General features: G+C 43.5%; 1 protein-coding gene across 1 annotated transcript in view; it reads right to left on the bottom strand.

The window, feature by feature from the left end:
- The window catches only part of EPS8L2 (EPS8 signaling adaptor L2), a 353,890-nt gene that overhangs the window by 23,112 nt on the left and 308,632 nt on the right, over window positions 1-22,146 (bottom strand). The window contains exons 9-13 of the mRNA XM_085644863.1: window positions 21,618-21,697; window positions 21,252-21,378; window positions 11,974-12,062; window positions 2,259-2,333; window positions 1,569-1,717 (exon numbers count right to left, since the gene is read on the bottom strand). Coding sequence (XP_085500989.1) covers window positions 1,569-1,717; window positions 2,259-2,333; window positions 11,974-12,062; window positions 21,252-21,378; window positions 21,618-21,697 — 520 coding nt within the window. The remainder of the gene's footprint in view (window positions 1-1,568; window positions 1,718-2,258; window positions 2,334-11,973; window positions 12,063-21,251; window positions 21,379-21,617; window positions 21,698-22,146) is intronic.

Below are 22,146 nucleotides of genomic sequence, written 5' to 3'. Positions count from 1 at the left end.
TTTTTATAACATTATTTTTGAGGAGCTACCAGGCCCTCACCAATATCAAAAAATAAACATTGACTACAATAATTATTTGCCTCACAAAACACACTGCAATAGCAATCCCTGGTAGTGATGAGAACTAGTTTCTGTAGATGTACTACTTGTGAAAGAGCAGAATGCTGTCACTCACAGTCATGTTAAGTGAGCTGACTCATTGCCCCATGCTGTATGGGGGAAGAAAAATGTGAATGATTCAACAACAATCGATGGAGGGGACTGGGCGAAAGCCCCTGTATGTTTATTATATAAAACTTTACTAAAATCAAAAGGTCTTGGCTAACACCTGACCTAAACAGAGACTTGGAGTGGTACATTCACTGCCTTGATGGCATCATTAAATGCAGCAAGGAATTACTTATTCTACGGCATTCCCAAAACAAAAAGACTCCAATCCCATTACTGTCATACATGCATTGGGGTTTTCACCATTAAACCCTGCAGCCTTGATGGCTTGGAAATTGTATATAGCCTTTTATAATGAGTTCTACAGCAGTTTACGCCTGCAGTTAGGAGACTTAAATATGTATATGTAACAGGAGGTTGCAAATATTTGGGCTCTCAGGGCAATAAGGAGTCTCCCCACCAGGCTGTACTTATATTAGCTTCAACCCACTAAGGCATAGGCATTGCTATTAAGAATCAGCCTTTTTCTCTCATCATCTTGTGCACAATTTGTGAAACATCACCCATGCAGTTTAACGTGAACCTCACATCCTTTGTCTTTAACAAAACCTTTCACATCAAAGAATTTATTAATGTAGTCTTATTCAGGTTCTACATCATAAGATGGTGCTAGTGATGCACATTTACTGTAGGTGTATATCCAGGAAAAAAAAGGAAGGCTGCCCATAAGTAGCCATGTTTGGCACTGTGTGAAACTTCAGAAATCCTGGCGCTTTAACATGAACGCATCACATAGCATCTACTCAACCAAGCGTGCACTCCTATCATGGAGGTGTATGGCCAGAAGCATCTTGCTAAGAACCCAGAATGGTTAAACTCCCACTCATAAACGCCACATGATCAACTGTATCGGTTCCAGCATCTCATTGTACATTTACAAGTTTGGTTTCAAGGCTGCACAGCTACAAGGTTTACCAAGAATGTTAATTTCCCAGTGATCTCCTCACTATCAGGGGCTTAGGCACTCAATTGACAAAGGATTCACGAGTGACATCTGATTGCTTGATCGTGTAATGTATATCAGATCCCCTGGTAATGGACACAATCAATAAACTAAATCAACCCATGTCAGCCTAGAAAGTAAATCAATTACCCTAAATGTTGCAGAATGTCGGAAATGAGGACTCTCTCTTCACTGAGCTCCTCAAAATAAATATTCCAAACAATCAGATCAGAGATGAACTGTCGTATAAAACTCGTTTTGAAAGGCCTAATCTAACACAAGCATATTAGAAAAAAAGGCTAATTGACATTTCTTTCAACAAGTACAGCACACTTGTCTCCAGCATCATGAAACCCCAAAAAAGATTCTTAGAAGAGTGTTTTCCTTTTACTCCTACCTGGATCGTGTCCATGCATCTCCCAGGGACTCCCAAAGGGTCATCTCTTTCGGCGTCAGATGTCCCTTCAGGAAGTCAGTGGCTTCTTTGGATAGCAGTGGGCACCGCACAGACCGGGCCACTTCAGGCCCTCCGGTGCTCTGCACGATCTAAGGGTAGAACACAAAGGTCACAGAGCGACTGGCCCACGCTCCACTCAGTTACATCCAACATTAACACTCCTTCTCCCAGGAACCAGGAATACACATTCCCCATTTGAGAAGGGTAGAACAATTTCAGGCTTCTCCCACCCTCATTTGCAAATGCTCAATTCACAGCAGCTTTTACGTTAAAGGTGTTCTGATTATTTTAAATCACTATAATATCACAAAGGTACATTCATTGATTGCTGTCATGACAAATTCTTCCTCACTTCCCTCTAGCTGCCATACTTGCATCTATTCAGTGCCATGCTTACATGCCTCCCTCTTAGCTTGTCTGTTTATCTCTTGTAAGGTAGAATTGAGGAGATGAGTATGCAAGGTATGTCTGTTTTACATTTACACCTTTCTGCTCCAGTGCACGCAATGTTATAGTACAAAGAGTATTTTTACACCTATGAAAAGAGGATTATATTGAATATTAAGTGATTTGAATCAAGCTAAGCGGCATCGTGATGTGGCAAATTCTAAGGAATTATAAAGTATTTACCAGTTCAAGTGGTCCAAACAGGAAGTGCACCAATTCTGCACTACTTGGGTTCAGGATGTGTTTTCTTAATCTAGCCTGCAAAAGAAGAACGGTCTTATTAGTGCCCGAAATAGGACAAACTTTTTCTTAGGTAAAGTTCCTATAAAACATTATTGCTGAATCTCTGGAAGTGATATTGGAATCATCATATCCCTAGGTAGTGCATATGCTTGATTTTGGTTTGTTCAATGATAACATCCCCACCCTACTTTTTTGGATGCAGTAACACAGGCAACCAGTCCGTAAGGCAAGCTCTTACCTGAGCCACCACCGCGGCTGCTGTTTCTTGAGCACGGCTCGCCACAATATTTCTTGACCTGCCTTACGGGGCGCGGTGGTTTCAGTAACGTTGATGCGCGGCCCACAGCAGTTATTTAGATCCTGTTGGCCTCCTTATCACATATATTGACTTATTTAGTGGTGGTAGAAATGCAACAGTGTTGTCTACCGCTGCTATCTTGGTTTATGCACTGGCGTTCCTGCCTTAATTATTTTACATGTAAAATCCTGAAATTCACAGGCAATTGTTTATATGTGTGTGTGTGTGTGTGTATATATATATATATATGTGTGTGTGTGTGTGTGTGTGTGTTTATATGTAAATAAATATGTATAACTTCTTAAGCTATTTTCAACTATCTTGCCAATTCTGATTATTTTAATTTGTTTCTCTACCAGTTTGCTCTCAGTCCAAGATAGTCACCATTGCATTTATTTTTAGGTCATTTCCTCCCTACCACTATATAAGCAGACTTAGTCCAGGGACCAGTTGCGTCACAATTGATTCTTCATTGCTCGGTTCTGGTCTCAATGGATTCCACAGCATCCAGTTCTTCATTCTTCTGGCTCAGCAGGTTTTTGTCTGGACTCCAGTTTTTTCCCTTCAGCTTCGTTATTTCCCTGGAGCAGTTTCGAATGTCTGTTGCAATTCTGGCATCCACTCCTGCCTCTGTAGCTGAGTGGCCATTCCTTTATACCAAAAAACATCTTCCAGTGTCACCATGAAGACCAGTCCTTGACAGGTTGAGACGCCATCATATCATTCATGTGGATCAAGGACAAGAAGCATCACAGGTATCAGACCTGTTGGCTGCTGTGAAGAGCCTCACACTGCAAGTACAAAACCTTACCACTGAAAATGTCTTACAGCAGAGCTCCCAGGATCCTCCATTAGTGGGTCTTGCAGAAATGAAATTCGAGGGTAATCCCAGGAAATTGAAAGTACCATTAGATACCTGTCAGGATCATTTTACCTTCAAGCTGCACATTTATTTATCAGACCGAGCCAAGGTTGGCTTCATAATGAGTAATACCTTTTTAGAAATGCCTTAGCCTGAGCATTGCCATTAGTCTCTGCCTCCAGTCCTCTCATTGATATTTCTCTGCCTTTCAGCCAGCATTTCGGCAGATATTTGGTCACCGGGATCATAAATTCACGGCTCAAGAAGAAATACTGGAGCTGTCACAATGGTCAGTGGATTTGCAGACTTATATTGCAAGGTTCAAAGCCTTGGCAAGCGAAATTGATTGGGCTGATTCAACCTTATTTAACCTTTTTCGGAAAGACTTAAGGCAAGACTTAAAGGACGAGCTTGCTCGAGTCTCTGGACCATCTACCTTCTGAGACCTTGTTTGAATAGTGCTCCACATTGACAGCTGCATTCATTAAAGACAGCAAAAAAAAGCCTATTACCAGAAAATAATGATGCTGAGGACGAACCCATTCAAGTTGCAGTCACTAAAGGGCCACTATCTAAGGAAGAAAAAACAAGAAGACGAGAAAACGGTTTATGTGTGTATTGGGGTCAGGGAGGACATTTAGTGAACTCTTGTCTAATGCGATCGCCATGTTCTTGACCGAAGTTTGGAAATTACGAAGCTCAGCCCCAGCACGGGGTGTAGAGACAAGTAAGCAGCGCTGCTTGGAACTCTTGGATAAAATATTGGATAAGGCTAGGTGCAGGTGAAGGACATTCATGTTTTGTTGGGTCATTTGAAATTTGCATGCAGGACAGTGAGGGCTGGCAGGACTTTCTGTAGGAGGTTGTGCTGGGCACTGGCGGGGACCTCCTTTCACACCACAGGGTGGGCCTCAAGGCGGGGGTGAAGGAGGATTTGTGGCTCAGGTGCATTTCCCTGAATTAATGCAATGGTGTTCCCATGGCAGAAGTGCAGATGGAGTGGTATATTGAGATGTTTTCTAATGCCACATAGGGCCACAGTTTCGATCTTTTCTGGCAGGGTCGGTGGTGTGCATAAGAGTGGCCAGGGACCTGGAAGCGGAGAAGGTGGATTATTGCTTTCCCTGAGTTCTGGGTGGTGGCAGTATGTTTGTAGTGCAACACTTTGCTAACAAAACAGTTTTGTTCAACATGGTCAAAATGTTGGTGGTGAACATTGCCAATCCCCAGTCGGCACGGAAACTGAAGGTGTAATGGTTGTTAGGGGTTTTTGTTCCAGAGTGTTTGCGTGACACATCCCTGAAGTGCATAATGAAATTGTCACTGCCCCTTCTCGAATCCAGTGGACAAGGGTTCTGTGGGCTTGCATCAGGGGCAGACGAGATGAAGACTGCGATCCCAGTTCATTTGCGGGCGGTAGGCGAGAGCGCGTGATTAAGTTAATCCTCAGCTTATTGTCGGGATCAACTTGGAAGGCATATGGGCTGGTGTGGGACAAGATTGTGTAGTCAGGGGCGGTGTGATGCGGCGGTGCTGATGGAGGTACAGCCAATCGGGATGAAGTGGTACATTTTATTTTTTCATTAATTGAATGGGCTTGTCAGACATCACTATAGCCGGTAAATTGGAAGGCGTGGCGTTTTTTTCGGTAAATTGCTGTCGGAACCCATTATAAACCATTGGCGGGGTAGATAGGGAAACATATTTTGGAGGGATGGTCGAGAGAGATGGTACTGGGGAGAGGGTGTGGCACCCATCACACAGCATATATTGAAATAAGTTATTGCCATGCTACCGCGTGTATGTAGTGATGAGTGGGAGACATGTTAGTTTTCGGTGATTATAGTCTAGTTGTGTTTTGGGGCATTTCAGGTTACAGAAGTTGTTGGTTTTAAGGTGCAGATAGGGATTTGGTGGCGAGATGTCAGGACAATTGATGGGGTGGTTCAGGTGTGCATTCCAAAATCTAAGACAGATCAATCAGGGAGGAGCACCTGTGTGACATTATGAGTGTATCTGGATGTGAAGGTTTTCCCCTGTGCATTGTGGGTGGCATTGTGCTTGCAAGGTGAGGGATATGGGTAGGTGTGTCAGCATTATGTTAGATATCAGTGCATGATCTGATACTGTGAATCATGCTATACTCATACAAATACTAGAAGAAATGGGAATACAAAATGCTGTCTTATCCTGGTAAAAATATTTCCTGCACAATCGCAGCTTTCAGGTGCATACTAATCAACATTGTTGAAACCACATTGTTTAACTTCTGGGATGGGTTTTACATGATTACATTAACAGGAGCTTTCTCTCCTAAGTGGCATTGCGGGCCCAGAAAGAGGCCATATTAAGGTTTGGATCTGTGGGTACTCTTTCATAGAGTGGGTAGTGAGGCATGCCGAATCAAGGAGAGGAGGAAGACAGCTGGGGCTGCCTGATATGGTGGTGCAGTTGAAACGGTTTGGCATGCGATGGCACGAGTTGTTTCCCAAATTAAATACAGTGATGAAGGGCAGCTCTTGCCAGGACATTTGCACCTAGGAGAAAATGGCTTAGTGCAGTTGAGGGGACTGGCGCTGGTAAAGACTGTCAAGCAGGTTTTGTTGGAGATCAAGGCATCATGGTCTGGCACCACTGTTGTATTTACAGAGTCCATGCCAAGGAGGGTCTGAGGTGGGGGCTACGGAACAGAGCATGAAGGAAGGGGAACAGAGAGATTTGAACATTTTGCTGAGTGGAAGGGCTTATTTTTCTTGAACACAGCGATATAAAGTATGAGACAGTTAAATTCTTTAGAGTTGATAGAGTTTATCTATCAATATACGGTGTAGAAATGTTGGGGGGATGTAAATGGCTACTGTGGGGGGGGCAGAAAAACCCAGTGTTTTTTCTGATGGCAGTTGGTACACAAGTTTAAAAGTTTATGAAAGAAACATTGGTCATGTTGAGACCCAGTTGAGGTTGTGATAGGAGAGAGAGTTTATCAATGGAATGAGATGGCAACAATGGTGTATGCACAAGGGATGGATGTGGGGAAGTTGAGTGATGAGAGTTGTGATTGGACTTTGGTTGATTTGGTTTGTGAAGGGTTGTTTAGGGGAGGGGGAGGAACATTTAGATAGTTATTAAGTGTATAGTGAGGCCCGGTTGAGGTTTAATAAGTATGGATAGAGCCAAGGCTTTTGTATTTTACGCGTGCACCTGTTTCATTAAAGCGGTCTTTTTCAAACTATCATGTAGTCAGTCGTACCTGGAGACTCCACCCCGCCCGAATGAAAGATGCACTATCCCGGCTATCAAAAGAGAAGTAGGACTGATCTGCTCTGTTTCATGACTTGCAAGACAAACTCCATTCCCGATTTTTGTTGTTGTTTCAGAAACTGCCTGCCATTAGAGGGGATAGGTCAGATTCACAGAATTTAATGAAGCGAGTGTTAAGCCTTTCACTTTTTTTTTTTCTACTTTGTGCACAGTGCCTGTTAATATTCAATAAGAGGGCATAGAATAATTGTTAGGCTGGGATTCTAGGAACTGTGGCACCAGCTACAGCTGCTTTATTTTCATATATATCTTATTGAGCACGTGAATCGTTTATGGGTGTCTAAGCGCATCGCAAAGATGTCAGTTCTAGTTTATATTATATGTTAACAAAGTGTTTATGCATTTTTTAATTCTGATGCATCAGGTAGTTTACAGGAATCAATGTGGAAGCTAACGTACAGCTGGTGCTGACCTTTCCCTACTGTTAAAGTATAAGAATGTAGTGCTTATTCATGGGTTTATTCTAATTAATTCTACTGAAGATGGGGTTGGCATCCATGGGTGTTACTGCATATTCGTGTTTCATTTTGTCCATCATGGAACAGGTACTTCATCCCCCAACTTCATTGTCAATTTGATTACTGAGTTGCTTGTAATGTTTTACTGTGTGCAGTACGAATGCATTGGTCAATTGGAGGAGAGAATGGGTAATGCCGAGTATACTTTAGTGCATGGCAATAGTGTCCACATTAGGAAGTGTGGATCCCAGGGTATTCTGATGCACGTGTGCGGTGTGTGTGGAGGATGCTTCTGCGCTGGGTTTAATGTCCATGCCTTGTTGCATGGAGAATGTGTACTCTAAGTGGTTGAAGGCCTGTGTGCTGTTTACGTGGAGGGTGCGTACTCCATTTAGTTAAAGGCCCGTGTTCTGTTAGTATGGAGGCTGTGTCCTCTACTGAGTTATGGTCCAGTGTTGTTTGCGTGGAAGCTGTGTACTCAGCTTGGTTGAATGCCCATGTGCTGTTTGCATGGAGGATATGAACTCCACTGGGTAAAATGCCTGGATGCTGTTTTCATGGAGAGTTTGTATTCCACAGGGGGCGACGGCTGTGTGCTGTTGTGTGGAGTGTACTTAGTCCATTAGAATTATTCCCATGTGCTGATTGTGTGGCGGGTGTATACTTCACAGGGCTGAAGACCCATGTGCTCTTTGCACAGAGTATTCATACTCCACTGGGTTGTACTCCTATGTGTAGTTTGCCAGGAGAGTACATACTCCACTGGGTGTGAGGCCAACACATATTTTTGGTTTTTAGGTTATTATTGTTGTGTGCCCTGTGAGGGTGTGCAGTTCAGTTCCCTGTGTAAGGGCGTGTATGAGCTTGTGTGTGCTGCCATTTGGCCTGTCTGAAGTTCTGTATGGTGGTGTTTAGTTTTTAGCTTATTTCTCGTGCCGGGTGTGCATGGTTCAGAAGTATCTATTTCGTTTTTATTGTTTCAGGGCAGTTTGTGTATTATAAGTCAAACAGGTTGTGTTCTTTTACTTTGGCTATTATGAGTTCTGTTTCTTGTGTTCTCATCTGTTTAAGTCATTTATAGTGCTGCTGTTCTTTGTGAGGGGGGAGATGTGTGGTACCCTGTCTTCTGCTCTAACCTGGTGAGACTTCTTGTCTAGCTTGGTGTAGAAGGGTGTGAGTCATGTGGATTGTGTGATGACATTAGTCTGAGTGTGCTCTCCCTGTCAGCTGGAGTTTCTACCTAAAGCTGGATGCTGGGTAGTTTACATTCTCTCTCCTTGTGGGGTCCCTTAATCTGTAACTTGTTTTTGAATACAGTGCACATTCCTGTACTTACCTGCCTCCTGGGTCTCCCTACCAACGTGGAACTGAGTGTTCATGGCAGGAGTTGGGAATCTTTTCTTTACGGAATTCCGACAGCGGTTGGAAACTCAAAAATACATTCTAATCTTCATCCTGCAGTAAATACACTTACCTGAATTTTTTTAACTTATACATGTTCTGTCCTCCAACATCAGCATGCTGGACCTCTTTCACAGTTCTACTTCCAAGAGCCCTGAGACCTGCCGGGGGCTCAACGGAGTTGTATACAGAGCCCTCTCCCTCTTGGGCACTAATTTACTATGAGTTGTGGGAACCCTTGTCTGTGCTAGAGCCCTCATAGGGGAACCCCTCTTTCCTCTAATTAAATCACCTCCAAAGATCAAGAGAATTATTAAAATTTGTAAATTGTCCCACACATGCTCTCAGCGGCTCCAGATAAACATCTGCACTGCAAATGAGAAAATAATCGATTTCTCTTCCAATGCCAGAGTGAATCCTTCTCCCAGGCAGGGGTTGCCTTCGCTTGTGCACTAACTTAACTGAGTGTGTGGATGGTTCTTCTCTTTTCAGGGGAATTTCGTGCCCCTGTTAAGCTGCTATGGCCCATCATTTCACAATCGTTGTTCCCTTTACTAGAAAGAGAAGCAGATCCGTGCACAACAGTTGTGTCAACACCTGAACTCAATGTCTTTTCTCGGACTGCTGTAATAATAGCTAACCACATAGTCAACTTCCCCCTGAGCCTGAAGTTACACGCGTTGTGGTTTGCTGCAACTTCTCCAAAACAGAGGGTGGCTCAAGATAAAGCAGGGCAAAAGGCACCTACAGTGAGCGAAGATACAACTCCATATTTCTTTATGTGCTGCAATGCAAGTACCCAAGAAAAAGACCCAGGACAGAGGCATCAGAAAGCACAAAGTATGCTCGGGAATGGTCTCTGCCAACCCTGGCCAATATGGTCCCTAAACCTAACTCCATTTGAAGGACACCTACTACTAATATAAGCTCTTATGCACACTCCCTTCACTGACTAGAACGACTTAAATTAGATTGATTCTAGATACTAGGATATTATATGCCTCTACCCTGTAGAATCTCAAAAGTATGTGAAAGTCTTAAATCTTTGTCTGAAACTATTCTCAGTGGATTTCACGAACGAAGACCCGACCTTCATTCACTGCCTGTGGTACTTCCAGAGTATTGCAATGCCTTAAACATTACACTTAGAATACCTACCCAATGTAGAACGCATCATCTAGCTGTAATGTTCGCACCCTTGCATCAATAATCTAAACTAAATAGATGTAGGGAGTCACATTAACCACAAGATGGTCGCTCTGGTAGGAGGACAATATATTGAAAAGCAAAACACTGCAGCCATGTGTGACGAATTACCTTTCACACTATACCAAAGTTGGTGATGCAACCCGAACTCACACAGGGTATAGCAGGGTTTGGACCTGAGATGTTGCTTTCCGAACCAGCCATCCAAGACTGCCATTGTCTGTTACTCAGAAACCTGTGTCCCCTTAGTGCTGCTCCACCATTCAAGAATGGCACCTGAACATCTGTAATTGTTGTTGCTTTCAAATTGGTGCAGCATATCACAGCCATGTGAGATTATTTCATCCCTGTGCCTCTCTCCTCAGGTTTAACTCTGTGTCCAATTATTTCTCGCCTCTTCCTCAGTGTAACTTCTCACCTGGAACTACAGAATCCCTCTCCTTACATCCCTGCATCCCACTGGCTCTGGACGTCCACTGGCTGTTTTCCATCCATTCTTCTCATCTCTCTACAGCTTCCAAACATAGGTATGTATGGTTGTATGACAGAGGCACACATGGCTAAACCACGCGTGCCTCTACAACGCAGCCCAAAGAACGAATGTGTCAGAACAATGCATTCCTTTACCACACATCCCTTTACCGTGTATGCCTTTACCACACAATTTCGTGGTAAAGGCATGACTGGTAAAAGGATGTGTGGTAAAGATCACACCCCAGCCCGCCTGCCCTCAGCCCTAAAAACTGCCCCAATCCCCTCCTGAGCCCTAAACTCTACCCTAACCCACTTGAGCCCTAAACACTACTCTGACCCCCGAGCCCTAAGAACTGTCCCGACTCCCCCCACTGAGCCCTACAGACTACTCTGCCCCCCGAGCCCTAAAAACTCCCCCGAACCCTCCCTGAACCCTAAAGACTACCCAAACCCTTAAAAACTACACCCACTGCCCCAAACCCCGGCCCTAGTCCAACTTACCAGACCGCGACCTCTCCCAATCCTTCCTCTTCCTGTGCCCGCCCATCACAGCATCTAGACCACGCACTGCCTTGACCACGCATATGCGTGGCCAAGACAAGCGTGGCCCCAGTGGCTCAGCCGGTGTTATAAAGGCCGTTTCCCGGTATGCATTGGACTCCAGCACCTCAAATGGAGGACAAAACCTCCTCCCGTGTGATACATTTACTTGTTGTTGCTGTGGTAACGCCTGCAGTCAATTCAAGCTGGCTGTAAATGTATGTTTACTTTGCGAACCCCTATGTTTCTGCTGAAAAGTTAAACATAAAGTGAATCTGGGCCTTTTCTAGACTCGTGGGAAATCAAGGAATTAAGATTCCCTCAGAGCTTTCCCGCAGAAGTGGACAAGACAAATTCTTCCAAAAACGCCACCAAGGGTCTGAAAGTTGAAAAGAGAAGGGAAATTCTGACTTAAGAAGAGCAGCAGGTTCCACCTTCCCTTTTGTATCCTCTGAAGAGAACATTTAAGAGGGACGAATGGAACATGCACTAAAATGGCCACGTGTGTGCCGCAAATTTGAGACTGCCCTTCCTCTCCAAAATAGGGGTGGTTGAAAGGTACAAATGCCACTTATGTTATTGTCTAAAAATGTTAGGAAGTGAAGTTGGATACTGATTACTTGTCTATGTCTCTGATTTCAGAGTGGTTTGAATTTTCAGGCTGTAAACACAGCCCATTGTTTTTTCTGGCCACTTCGGAGTTTTTTTTAATTCAAAATGGAGAATAAATAACACAGGAGTTCAGGGAATGATTTTTCTCTTTGAACGTTTTGCCTCATGTAAATGTTTTTAGTAACAAGAGAGGTTTGCTTGGGGAAAATCCTCAAATATCTCCAGCTAAATCTCGACACATTCTTTAAATTGGGCATAAACACAGCCCCTCACAATTTTGTATTAACCACTAGACCCCAAACTTAATTGGTTTCCGAAATATTGAAAAGTAACTAATAAGTTTAACTATACAGTCAACACTCTACCAACATGTTTGGCCGAGCACTAACAGTCAATTGCAGGCAGTGCTGCAGCTTCAACATGGCCGCTTTGCACCACGCGACTCCCATCAAATGAACCCACTGATTTGAGGTTTCTTCTTACCAAGAGGTTGAGGGCCAGCTTGGTCTTCTGGAAGCAGTCTATGAACTCCTCTTCGGTGGGGGGCTTCGCTCTGAGCGTCAAGACTCCCTCTGTAGAATGATACAAAAAAGGGCAGATGTGAGGTTCAGCAAAGTCTACTATCAAATAATAATACCCCCGTCACCCTTGTAATAGCTAGTGAAGGTCAGATCAGCTTTAATTAATCAATCAGCAATGTTCTTTATTAAACAATCACATCCTGTTCTAAATTTGTACAAGCAAGTGATGGTGCGCAATGTCTTCTGTTGAATAATATCCCCCCTTATGCCACTCTACTATCAAGTGGTGGCCAGCGAAGTCTTTTATTAAACGATGCCTTCCCTTCCGTCTTTGGACTAGCAACTGAGGGCCAGAGGTGTTTTTTTAAATTAAAAAATGGCCTGTCCTTCTTCCTTTATTCTAGCAAGTGGGAGCCATCAGTGTCTTTTATTAAACAGCGTTACCCCCTTCTCCCCCTGTGCTTGTAATTGAGTCTAGAGATATATATATTTTTTTTATTAAACAAGGCCCTCACCGTACATCCTTGGCGTAGCAAGTGATAGCCTGCAATGTCTTGTATTAAAGATAACCCTCCCCTTATACTTTTTTAATAACAAATAATAGTCAATGATGTGTGTTATTAAACAATAGCCTCCCCTAAACCACTTGTACTAACAAGTGAAGGTCAATGATGGCTTTTATTAAACAATAACACCCCCTTCTACTCTTGTTTTAGCAAGTGAAGGTCAGCAATGTATTTTATTTAACAAAGCACCCCCTTCCACCCTTTTATTAGCAAGTGAAGTTCAGCAATGTATTTTATTTAACAATGACACCGTTCCGCCCTTGTACTAGCAAGTGAAGGTCAGCAATGTGTTTTATTTAAGAATTGCCCCCCCTTCCGCCCTTGTACTAGCAAGTGAAGGTCAGCAATGTATTTTATTTAACAATGCACCCCCTTCCACCCTTCTATTAAAAAGTGAAGGTCAGCAATGTATTTTATTTAACAAAGCACCCCCTTCCACCCTTCTATTAGCAAGTGAAGATCAGCAATGTATTTTATTTAACAATGACACCGTTCCGCCCTTGTACTAGCAAGTGAAGGTCAGCAATGTGTTTTATTTAACAATGGCCCGCTTCCGCACTTGTACTAGCAAATGAAGGTCAGCAATGTGTTTTATTTAACTATGGCCTCCCTTGTACTAGCAAGTGAAGGTCAGCAATGTGTGTTATTTAACAATGGACCCCCTTCCGCCCTTGTACTAGCAAGTGAAGGTAAGCAATGTATTTTATTTAACAATGGCCCCCCTTCCGTCCTTGTACTAGCAAGTGAAGGTCAGCAATGTGTTTTATTTAACAATGGCCGCCCTTGTACTAGCAAGTGAAGGTCAGCAATGTGTTTTATTTAACAATGGCCCCCCTTTCGTCCTTGTACTAGCAAATGAAGGTAAGCAATGTATTTTATTTAACAATGGCCCCCCTTCCGCCCTTCTAATAGCAAGTGAAGGTCAGCAACAGCTTTTATTGAACAGTGCACTCCCCTTCTGCCATTCAGCTAGCAAATAACTGCACAACAATGCACTCCTTCTGCCCCTGCACTACCAGGGAAGCAGTCGTGCCTTCTCCTACCTCGTTTCTAAAGCCTGGAAGGATCTGCCCCTGCATATCAAAGCCTCCTCCTCAGATCCTGGATTCTGCAAGGAACTGAAGTCCTGGCTCTTCACCTAGCCCCACCCCTGGCACGGGCCACACACCTCCTGCTTCAGTGCCAGGAATCCCTCCAGGGTGAGTTATGCACCATACAAATACACATAACATACCCGTAATAGCCAGTGATGTCTTTAAATAAAACACCCTCTTGTAGTGGACTGCACTGCACTGGGCCTCATGCGGCGGCCTGTTTTCATAATAATGGCTTGCATAGGTAAGGAAAACTTCCCTTTTATGTCTGGATTGACAATACAGCGGTTTGGAAATACATTTTTAGTAAATCATTAATATATGGATTGAATGGGCTTTGGTTTGGCTCGAGCTAGAGGCATATTACTCAGTCATGTCATGCTATCAGTTAGTGATGTATCATCCTGCCTTTCATAAAGTGATTCCATTAGAATGCGTGAGAAATGATTCTAAGTCTGAAAAACAAACTTAACTATGCTGTTGATTACAAGCAATATTTTTTGCTACTTTTTCCAGCATTGTCAAAGCTAGTAGGACATGGTTTAATGTGATAAACAACATCTGTGTTTACAAACAGCATTTATGAATGCCTGTGTTTGCACTTGTTTGCCCATTAAAGCCAGACCTATTGGCTTTGTCAACGCTTGTTCACTTTCTTTTTTGTCAAAGGGAAATAGGCTTCTGGTTATTTTCCTTTCCCAGTGCTTCCTGGTTGTTGGAACCAAAATGAGTGCAGCAGCGACACCTAGTGGCTATCTCGAGTAAAGCATAGAATTAACAGAGCAATAATTTGCTGGAGGTAGTAAGCATTCTGCGTTCTGCTAGCAAAGGTTAGAGGTGGGCACGGCAGAGAATTCATGGGTTGAGCCAGGCCAAGTCTGGGTTGGCACTAAAGAAACCACAGCAAAAGGCTTCTGTGATGTGTGGCTGCTTTCATGAGTCATGATCTAAGATTGCCTCACTTCCGCCTTTTATTCATACACTCATACCTTTAATTATATTCTCTCTCACAAACACACTTTCTCAATCTTTCCATATTTCTCCCATTTTCACTTCTTCTGTTCATCACCCAGAGGACTTGAAGAATAATATAAGCACACACACGGTTGTATTGCAGATGGTTCACCCAGAACGTCCTAATGAGGGCATGGCTGGACCTTTTTATTGAAGATAAATGTATGATAGGATATAACCATTTAAAGAGCTCAACCATCAGTGTCACACATGCACGACACTTAATTTCTCGCAAAAATTAAACTAAACAGAACAGCATCAAAGTAAATCTTTGCTGAATAAAATCTCAATATTGTTGAGAAGGTGGAGGATTCTCTCTTATATTATATCTTGAGTAGATTACTCTAGAAAGCAAAGATGAAACTGGAGTGGCAGATGTCATAGAACATTTACTTGGCTGTTCACTTGGTTCCCACTGGTCCCTTATGGCGGATCCCACTGGTCTCTGTAGGCATGGTCATAGTCTCATCAGACCTCTGAACTCCCATTGGGGTTGAGTGGGCTTTCTTGGGTGGTTGTCATTGAATCACTCATTCCTGACATGTGGTCATCCTCTGATACAAGTTCATCTCTAAACTTTCTGAAGATGGACACATTTTAGGATATTGTTTCAGTTCCTTTCTTAGACGTCACTGGAGTTCCTCTCAATTGTACAGCAGCCGAAGGAAAAGTTCCAAAAGGGAGTCAAACTTTGCCGAGAGAGTGCCGATGTTTCAGAAGTATTTCATTGTCTAGAGCTATCATTCGTAACTTGGCCCTTTAGCTAATGCTGCATTTCTCATTGCTTTTGAGACAATGTCCCCTCATCATCAGGGAATTCAGGAACACAGAATGAATTGGTGTGGAATGACATCATTAACTATTCACCCAAGGCACAGATGAACCAGTGCTTCTATTGGGATGCTTTGCAAGGTCTTCAGAAAATATGTCACTTCACCCTAGGCTAGCGGCTACTGACCAGTTGGCATGATCTTCAAGTACCTGATTCCCAAAGAGCATAGGTACCCTCTTAAGGCCTGATTCACAAAGGGCCTCCGCACTCAGGGTGGACGTCCCGCAGTTGTGGGGGAGTCCCCCTCACGGCAAAAGCCCTGCAATAAGAATTTTAATTGCAGAGATTCTGCCCAGAGTGCGGAGACTATCCCATGACTGTGGGGCCTCCACCATGAGTGTGAAGGCCTTTTGTGAATCAGACCCTTATATCCTAACTGTGAAAATGGGGCCCATTGTCAGTTCTTTGATGATCCTATGTGTGGCCATGTCCTTCTCAAGTTTTGGAATAAGATCATTGGCAGATGAGGAACTCACAATCTCTACTTCAGGGTACTTGGAGTAGTTGTCCTTAGGAATTGATGCAACACCTGTGCTGGCTCTGGCCTATGAATGGGGTGTCTGCTTCTGTACCCTTAAGATGCTGAGGAAGATCATTACATAGCTCCCAAGCAACACCATTAAAACCTTCACTCATGCCCTAGTCACTAAGAAGTTGAACTATGGGAACACCCTCTATGCTGGGATCACCATCCAACTCACCAGAAGCCTACAAGCCATCCAGAACCCAGCAGCCAGACTCATCCTCAGCCTCCCACACAGAACTCACATCAGACCACACCTCGGAGAGTTCCACTGACTTCCGATACACAAACGCGCTCCTTCCAAAATACTCACACACATTCAAGACACTGCACAACTACCAGAACAGCCACATCTCATTCCACCAACCGCCCAGATGCAGGATTCCTACTCACACACATCCAATGCATAAACAGAACCACATCACAAGGATGGGTATTCCCTTACATCATCCCAAAAGCATGAAACAACCTCCCACTCCACATCAGGGACTCCTCCTCTCTTCTTTAATTCCACAAACAGCTGACAACCTGCTTTCAATTTACCAATCTACTGTGGGCAGGGCTAGACACACACACATACTCAGATTCAGAATACCCGCACAAGTGAGAGTGCGCTTTATAGATCCACATAACAATGTCTTGTGTTATGATGGGCACTGGTGACTCGTGGGTTGGCCGCCTGGCATTGTTCATTGGTGTCTTCTACCATCAGATCTAGTCCAGGAAACTAGACTTTGGTCGATTCATGGTCTGCACAATTCCTTCATGCCTTAAATGGGTAAGCTGCACAGCCATGGGAATAACCAACCAATTCCCTCTCAGTAGGCACCTTTCAGCCATTACGGCAAGTCATGGTGCACATGGTGCACAGATCTAAGAGTCAGTTGTGCTTCAGGACTGCACATGGAGATTTTCTAACAACGAACCCCAATTAACTTGCTGCACAACACAGACAGCTATTTTCCGTCTTCTAGAGACATTTGCTTGGGTCTCAAACGTTCTACTATGAACGAGACATATTCTTCCATCCCTCTGGCTTTAATCCTTTCTTGATTGGTTTCAGGTCCAGGTTGTCTAGATAAGTCTGCAGGTTTCTTTGACCCTAGTTAATAGCTCATAGAGAAGGAGTATTGTTGGAGCTGGAGGATCCATTTTTCAATTCGAGGTGGAGACTGAGAGGAGGATCCTTTGAACAGTGGAATCAGAGGTTTATGATTAATGGTCATTGACTTGAACGGGAAGCCATAAAGATACAGATGTAAATGTTTACACCCTCAGTGAACCGTGATGACCTACTTTTCAATGTGGGTGTATAGGCTCTCGGTGGGATGTCAATGCTTGACTTGCAAAAGATACTTGAGCCCCTGCTCATCACACTTCTACCTTTGAGACAACACTGCCCCAAGGCCCATAAGACTGATGTCCACTGTTTCTGTTGAGGGATCAAAATATGTCAGAGTTGATTCTTCTGGCCACTTCCTTGATGGTTTGAAAAGATGCTCTCTGGGACTCACCCCAGTGCCAGTTCACCGTTTATTTGGATAGCTACTCAATGGTCTGTCAATGACATGAGATTCTGTATGAATGTGCCACAATATATTACAATCTCCAGGAAACTGCTTACTTTAGATTCCAAATTTGGGGGTGGTGCAGACTGAATGCCTAGCATCTTGGCTGGGTCTGGAGTGCCTTCTTGGTCAGAGAACCTGTACCCCAAAACACTGATGCTCGACCTCAAGAACTCAGATTTCTTTTGATTGAGGGAGTGCACATCTACTTATTCTTTGGAAATGAATCCTGAGGCAAAAATGATGCTCTTCTTTTGTGGCAGTATGCACAAGAATGTCGCCGCTCACATTGATCACTCTGACCAGTACAGTATAAATATAATACATTAAAATAAGTTTGCAAAATATTTAGATAGAAAAACATTTACTTGTAGAGGTCAAACTCAGTATTCACACTCTAACCTGACCAATAGTAGTAAAAATGTTGTACTTTGGAGGAGTCACATTTACTATTACAACTCCAAAGTAAGTGGACATTATCTAATGAGCAGTCAACAGTTGCCTAGTTTCTTTGACATATTTCTGTTCCCACATGTTGAACGACAGAGCCATACAAAGTAATTGTTCTTTCCACAAGCTCTGCATCATTATCCTTTTGTGGCATTGTGGAGGGAAAGTACCTTCACAATGTCTGAAGAGTTTTTCTCAGAGCCCTCCTACAGTTGACTTGGCACTTGTCCCCCCTTTCATTACAGACCTATTGCTGATGGACTAGGCTTGGGTTTTGGAGAGTTCCAAGGATCGGCCCGGCATGAAGTATGTCAAGTAACATCTTGCCTGGTTCTGTAGTATTTGCGGTCTCAGTTTTGTAGAGCCTCACCATTGGAAGAACTGTGCATGAATCTCATTTGCTTCATTTTTGCAGGGTGCACATGCTGGGCTGGCGAGTTCTTTGAGGTGAATGTGGAACTCTAACAGATTCTTCAGGTCTTTGTTTCACTTGCCTTAGTATAAATGCTTCATAGATTGGGTTTACAAGCATGACATAAATATACATGCTATACGGGAGTGGCAGATGTGAAAGGGGACCAGCCTTACCGACGGTGCGAGGGAGTTTGTAGATACCTTTCCCTGCTGGATGGAGCATGCCCCTTCTTCAGTCTTTGGGGACTACAGTAGTCAGAAAGGGTGTCTCAAGGGGTTCACTCAAAGTGTTCATTTGGGGTCTTGGGAGAAGGGCACACCAAAGAGTTCAAAAGCAGTAACTGCCAGGATATGCAACATATTTCTACGCACTTATTAGTTTTCAATTCACAGGGGATTTAAGAGGTGGTTAGGTCAACACTCACTGACAAGATGGCATGGCTCCCTTGTATTTTGCGTGGGTCAAAGTCGCCCTCCTCGTTGCATGTGTGCACTGGTCTGGCACTGATTGTCTTCTTCTTTGACTTTTTTTTGATGGAATTATTGAAGATAAAGAAAACATGCTGAGTTGAATTGTCCAGGAAGAATGATCTGTACTCATTTGTATTCGACGCAGAGGAGGTTTTCTGGGCTAATGATGCACTGCCCCCTGTGGTGTCTGCATGGTACCACAGGGCTTATCTCCACAGGAGTGGGGGAAACATTCCTCTGCTTCCGGGAGTTTTCACCCATTCAGCACTTGCTGTCGGAGTGAGAGTACCCTGGATTTCTCAACGCTACTGCCTGCGGTGAAGCGGTTCCACTGAAGGTGTCAGCGATGCTGGTAGGCTGCCTGCTCTGCGAGGTATTACATGTGCGCCAGCCAACTGTGGAATGGCGTCAGTGAGTGGTGCTGGGGAGCTTCCATGACTAGCAGCAGGCAAGAGGACTACTGTGATGGACTTCCTGCACAGCTTGTTCAGTGCACTCACCAGGCGCAATCCCATCATCGTCGACAGTGAAGCGTTGGTCTTTGCACATGGTGGTAGGCCTCACAGGGTCATAAAGAAGTGTAAGCACACACACAGTTATACTACAGATGCCTCGCCCTGAAGTCCCAGATGAGGGCACAGGTTGACCTTTTTTATTGAAGTTAACCATGTCATAGGACACAGACGATTTAACTTAATACTGGAAGGGAGAAATCAGAAGAGCTCTGTCATCAGTACCACACAAAGGCGACTCTATAGGTTTCTATAATGTATGACTACTATCACTAGTATGCTGTAAAATATGCCCACTTCCTCCTTTTACTCATACACCCATGCAGCTAATTCTATTCTCTCACACACACACCTCTATGTTTCCTTCTTTCTCTCATCTTATCTTCTCTTCTCCTAGGATGCACCCAGACCACTTGAAGAATAATGTGACAGCTCGCTAGAGGGAGGGAAGCCAAAAAACAGAAGGCTCAGCTTGGTTTGGTTTTTGCCCAGGAACCCTAGAGCACTTGGGCTTGGTACGAGTCAGAACCTGAAATGTGGTTGAAGCCAGGCTCAAGCCTTTAGTGGCCCGCCCAACTATAGCCAAGACATACCTCGTGAGCCAAAGACACGGGGAGTAGTTTAGTCAGGCTAAACAAAAAAGAGGTCAATGAAGAGCTGTGATTGGGCATGGTGTTCGGCGTGACCTATGACCTTCAGACTGTGCCCCATGCATAGGGCAGATGAGAAACTAAGAGAAGCAACCGACCCACATTCGCCCAATGTTGCTTGGCTCTCAAGTGAGAGCGCTTTGTTTTTGTTTTTTTAAAGCACACAGTGAATGACCTTTTAGCACGGCTGAGAAAGGATGGCGCAAAGTTCGACATTAAAGGTGGGAGTTAAGCTGGCCTCTGAAACAGAGACCACTGGTTTCAAATTTCGTTAAAAGAAAGGGGGTAGGAAAGGGATTTAGCCCATATAAAACCATCATGGATGGCTAAGCTACACTTAAGTTCAAAAGGGGGAGCTTAGTAATAAAAAGTTGACATCTGTGCTAATTTGTGAGCTTTATGTCATCTTACTTAATTGCTTTTTATATGTATTTTGAGTGAAAAAGCTAAGGCTGATGGTCAATTCACAAAGTTGAGGCTAGCCTCGGCTGCTGCATACAATGAGGTATTCTCATTCTATTGTGCGGTATACACCTCATAAAATATACATTCACGCTACAGAAACTGAAAACAGGGGGGTATATTTTGAAACGTATTCCCATGCTATGTCCTACCAAGTTATTCAGATTTTATAATTGGTTTAGTTTTATCTTGTGCACAGACATCATCAGTGTGATATATTTATCATGCTTCACATATACAGTAGACTGTTCAGTGTTGTGTTTTTGACACTAGTTTTTTCATCAAACCCTGAGTAATTAGTGAATTATTCTGTAAATGCATCTTCCTATAATATCTTTACACGTGGTGTCTGAAGGGAGCCCAGTATGCTGGTATTTTTAACATAGAATAACTGTTTTTCATGTAGATGTTTTTTGATATAGGGTTATAAGCTATTTGTATGTGAGCCTACACCGCTGATCCGCTTTCAAGATTTTGCTTTTTAAGCGCTCTGCTTTTTAGGTTTTAGTTTCTAGGTCATCTCTTATTTTAGTTTTGTTGGATTTCTGTGGAGTAAACATTTCGAGAATATTGTATGTTTCGGCATCTTAGATGCTGGTTAGGTTTGTGTTGGCTAACTATAGTGCTTCCATCAGAGGGATGTTTTTTCTTTGTAGATGCTTTCAATTGTCTGAAAGTTTGTACCTGCTGGTGCTTTCTTCTTGTTCTTCTTTCCTTTCTTCCTCTGGTTTAACTGCTTGAAGGCCTCTGCCGCTTTCTGAAGCCTCGCCACAAAGAACTCAATGTCGTCCAGTGTGCAGTTTAGTGTTTGCTGTGAACGTAATGAAGAAGAAAGAACATTATAAAGACAGTAAAACCAAAGAGAGGCCTCTCGCATGTTGTCAAAGGAAGATTGGGAGGTAATGGCATATACCTCACACCTCCTTCTTGTCTCTTCTCCTTCTCCTGTGCATCTAGTCACTTAAAGTCTTGAGGCTTACCTAACTGTAGCTTGAATCTAAATCATCCCTACAGAAATCTGAATGCCAAGCTCAGTACCACTTTACTCACTGTTTCTTTCTCAATCCTCTGCGCCAAGCTCTCACGTGACTCTTCAGGGTCTTGGGAGCCAGAGCTTCGTCGGTCGAACTCTATCAAAGATGCAAAAGACAAAGTTACTGTAAAGCACTTATCCCACAACCCCACGTCACCACCCCTTCCTCCACTCAACAATGGGATCCCATGAGAAGAGACAGTCAGAGTCAGACAGAAAGAGCTTTGGGAGTCCCAAAGATACATTGCATTTTGTATATTTTTAGACTGGATGTTTAGACTGGGCTCTGTGTTTTATGCAGCAAAGGAGAGATAGACAATTTTTTTTTTATAATTGCATAGTCCGGTGAAACTGGGAATTGTCGGCCTTCGCAAAGTTAGCTGAATTCACAATTTTGCCCCACTATGTGAGATATAGTACAAAAAAACTGGTCCACCTCCCCAATGTCTATTTTCTGCTCCAGGATATATTAATGGTTGAATATTCTGGAGCAAGAAATTGTAGAAAGAAAGCATTACCCACCCACATGCACTGGCATGAAGAAGA

This window comes from Triturus cristatus, chromosome 3_1, assembly GCF_964204655.1.
Source record: "Triturus cristatus chromosome 3_1, aTriCri1.1, whole genome shotgun sequence".
Lineage (NCBI taxonomy): Eukaryota > Metazoa > Chordata > Amphibia > Caudata > Salamandridae > Triturus > Triturus cristatus.
The sequence above is the reverse complement of the archived record's forward strand: the minus strand, read 5'-3'. Positions and strand labels throughout refer to the sequence as shown.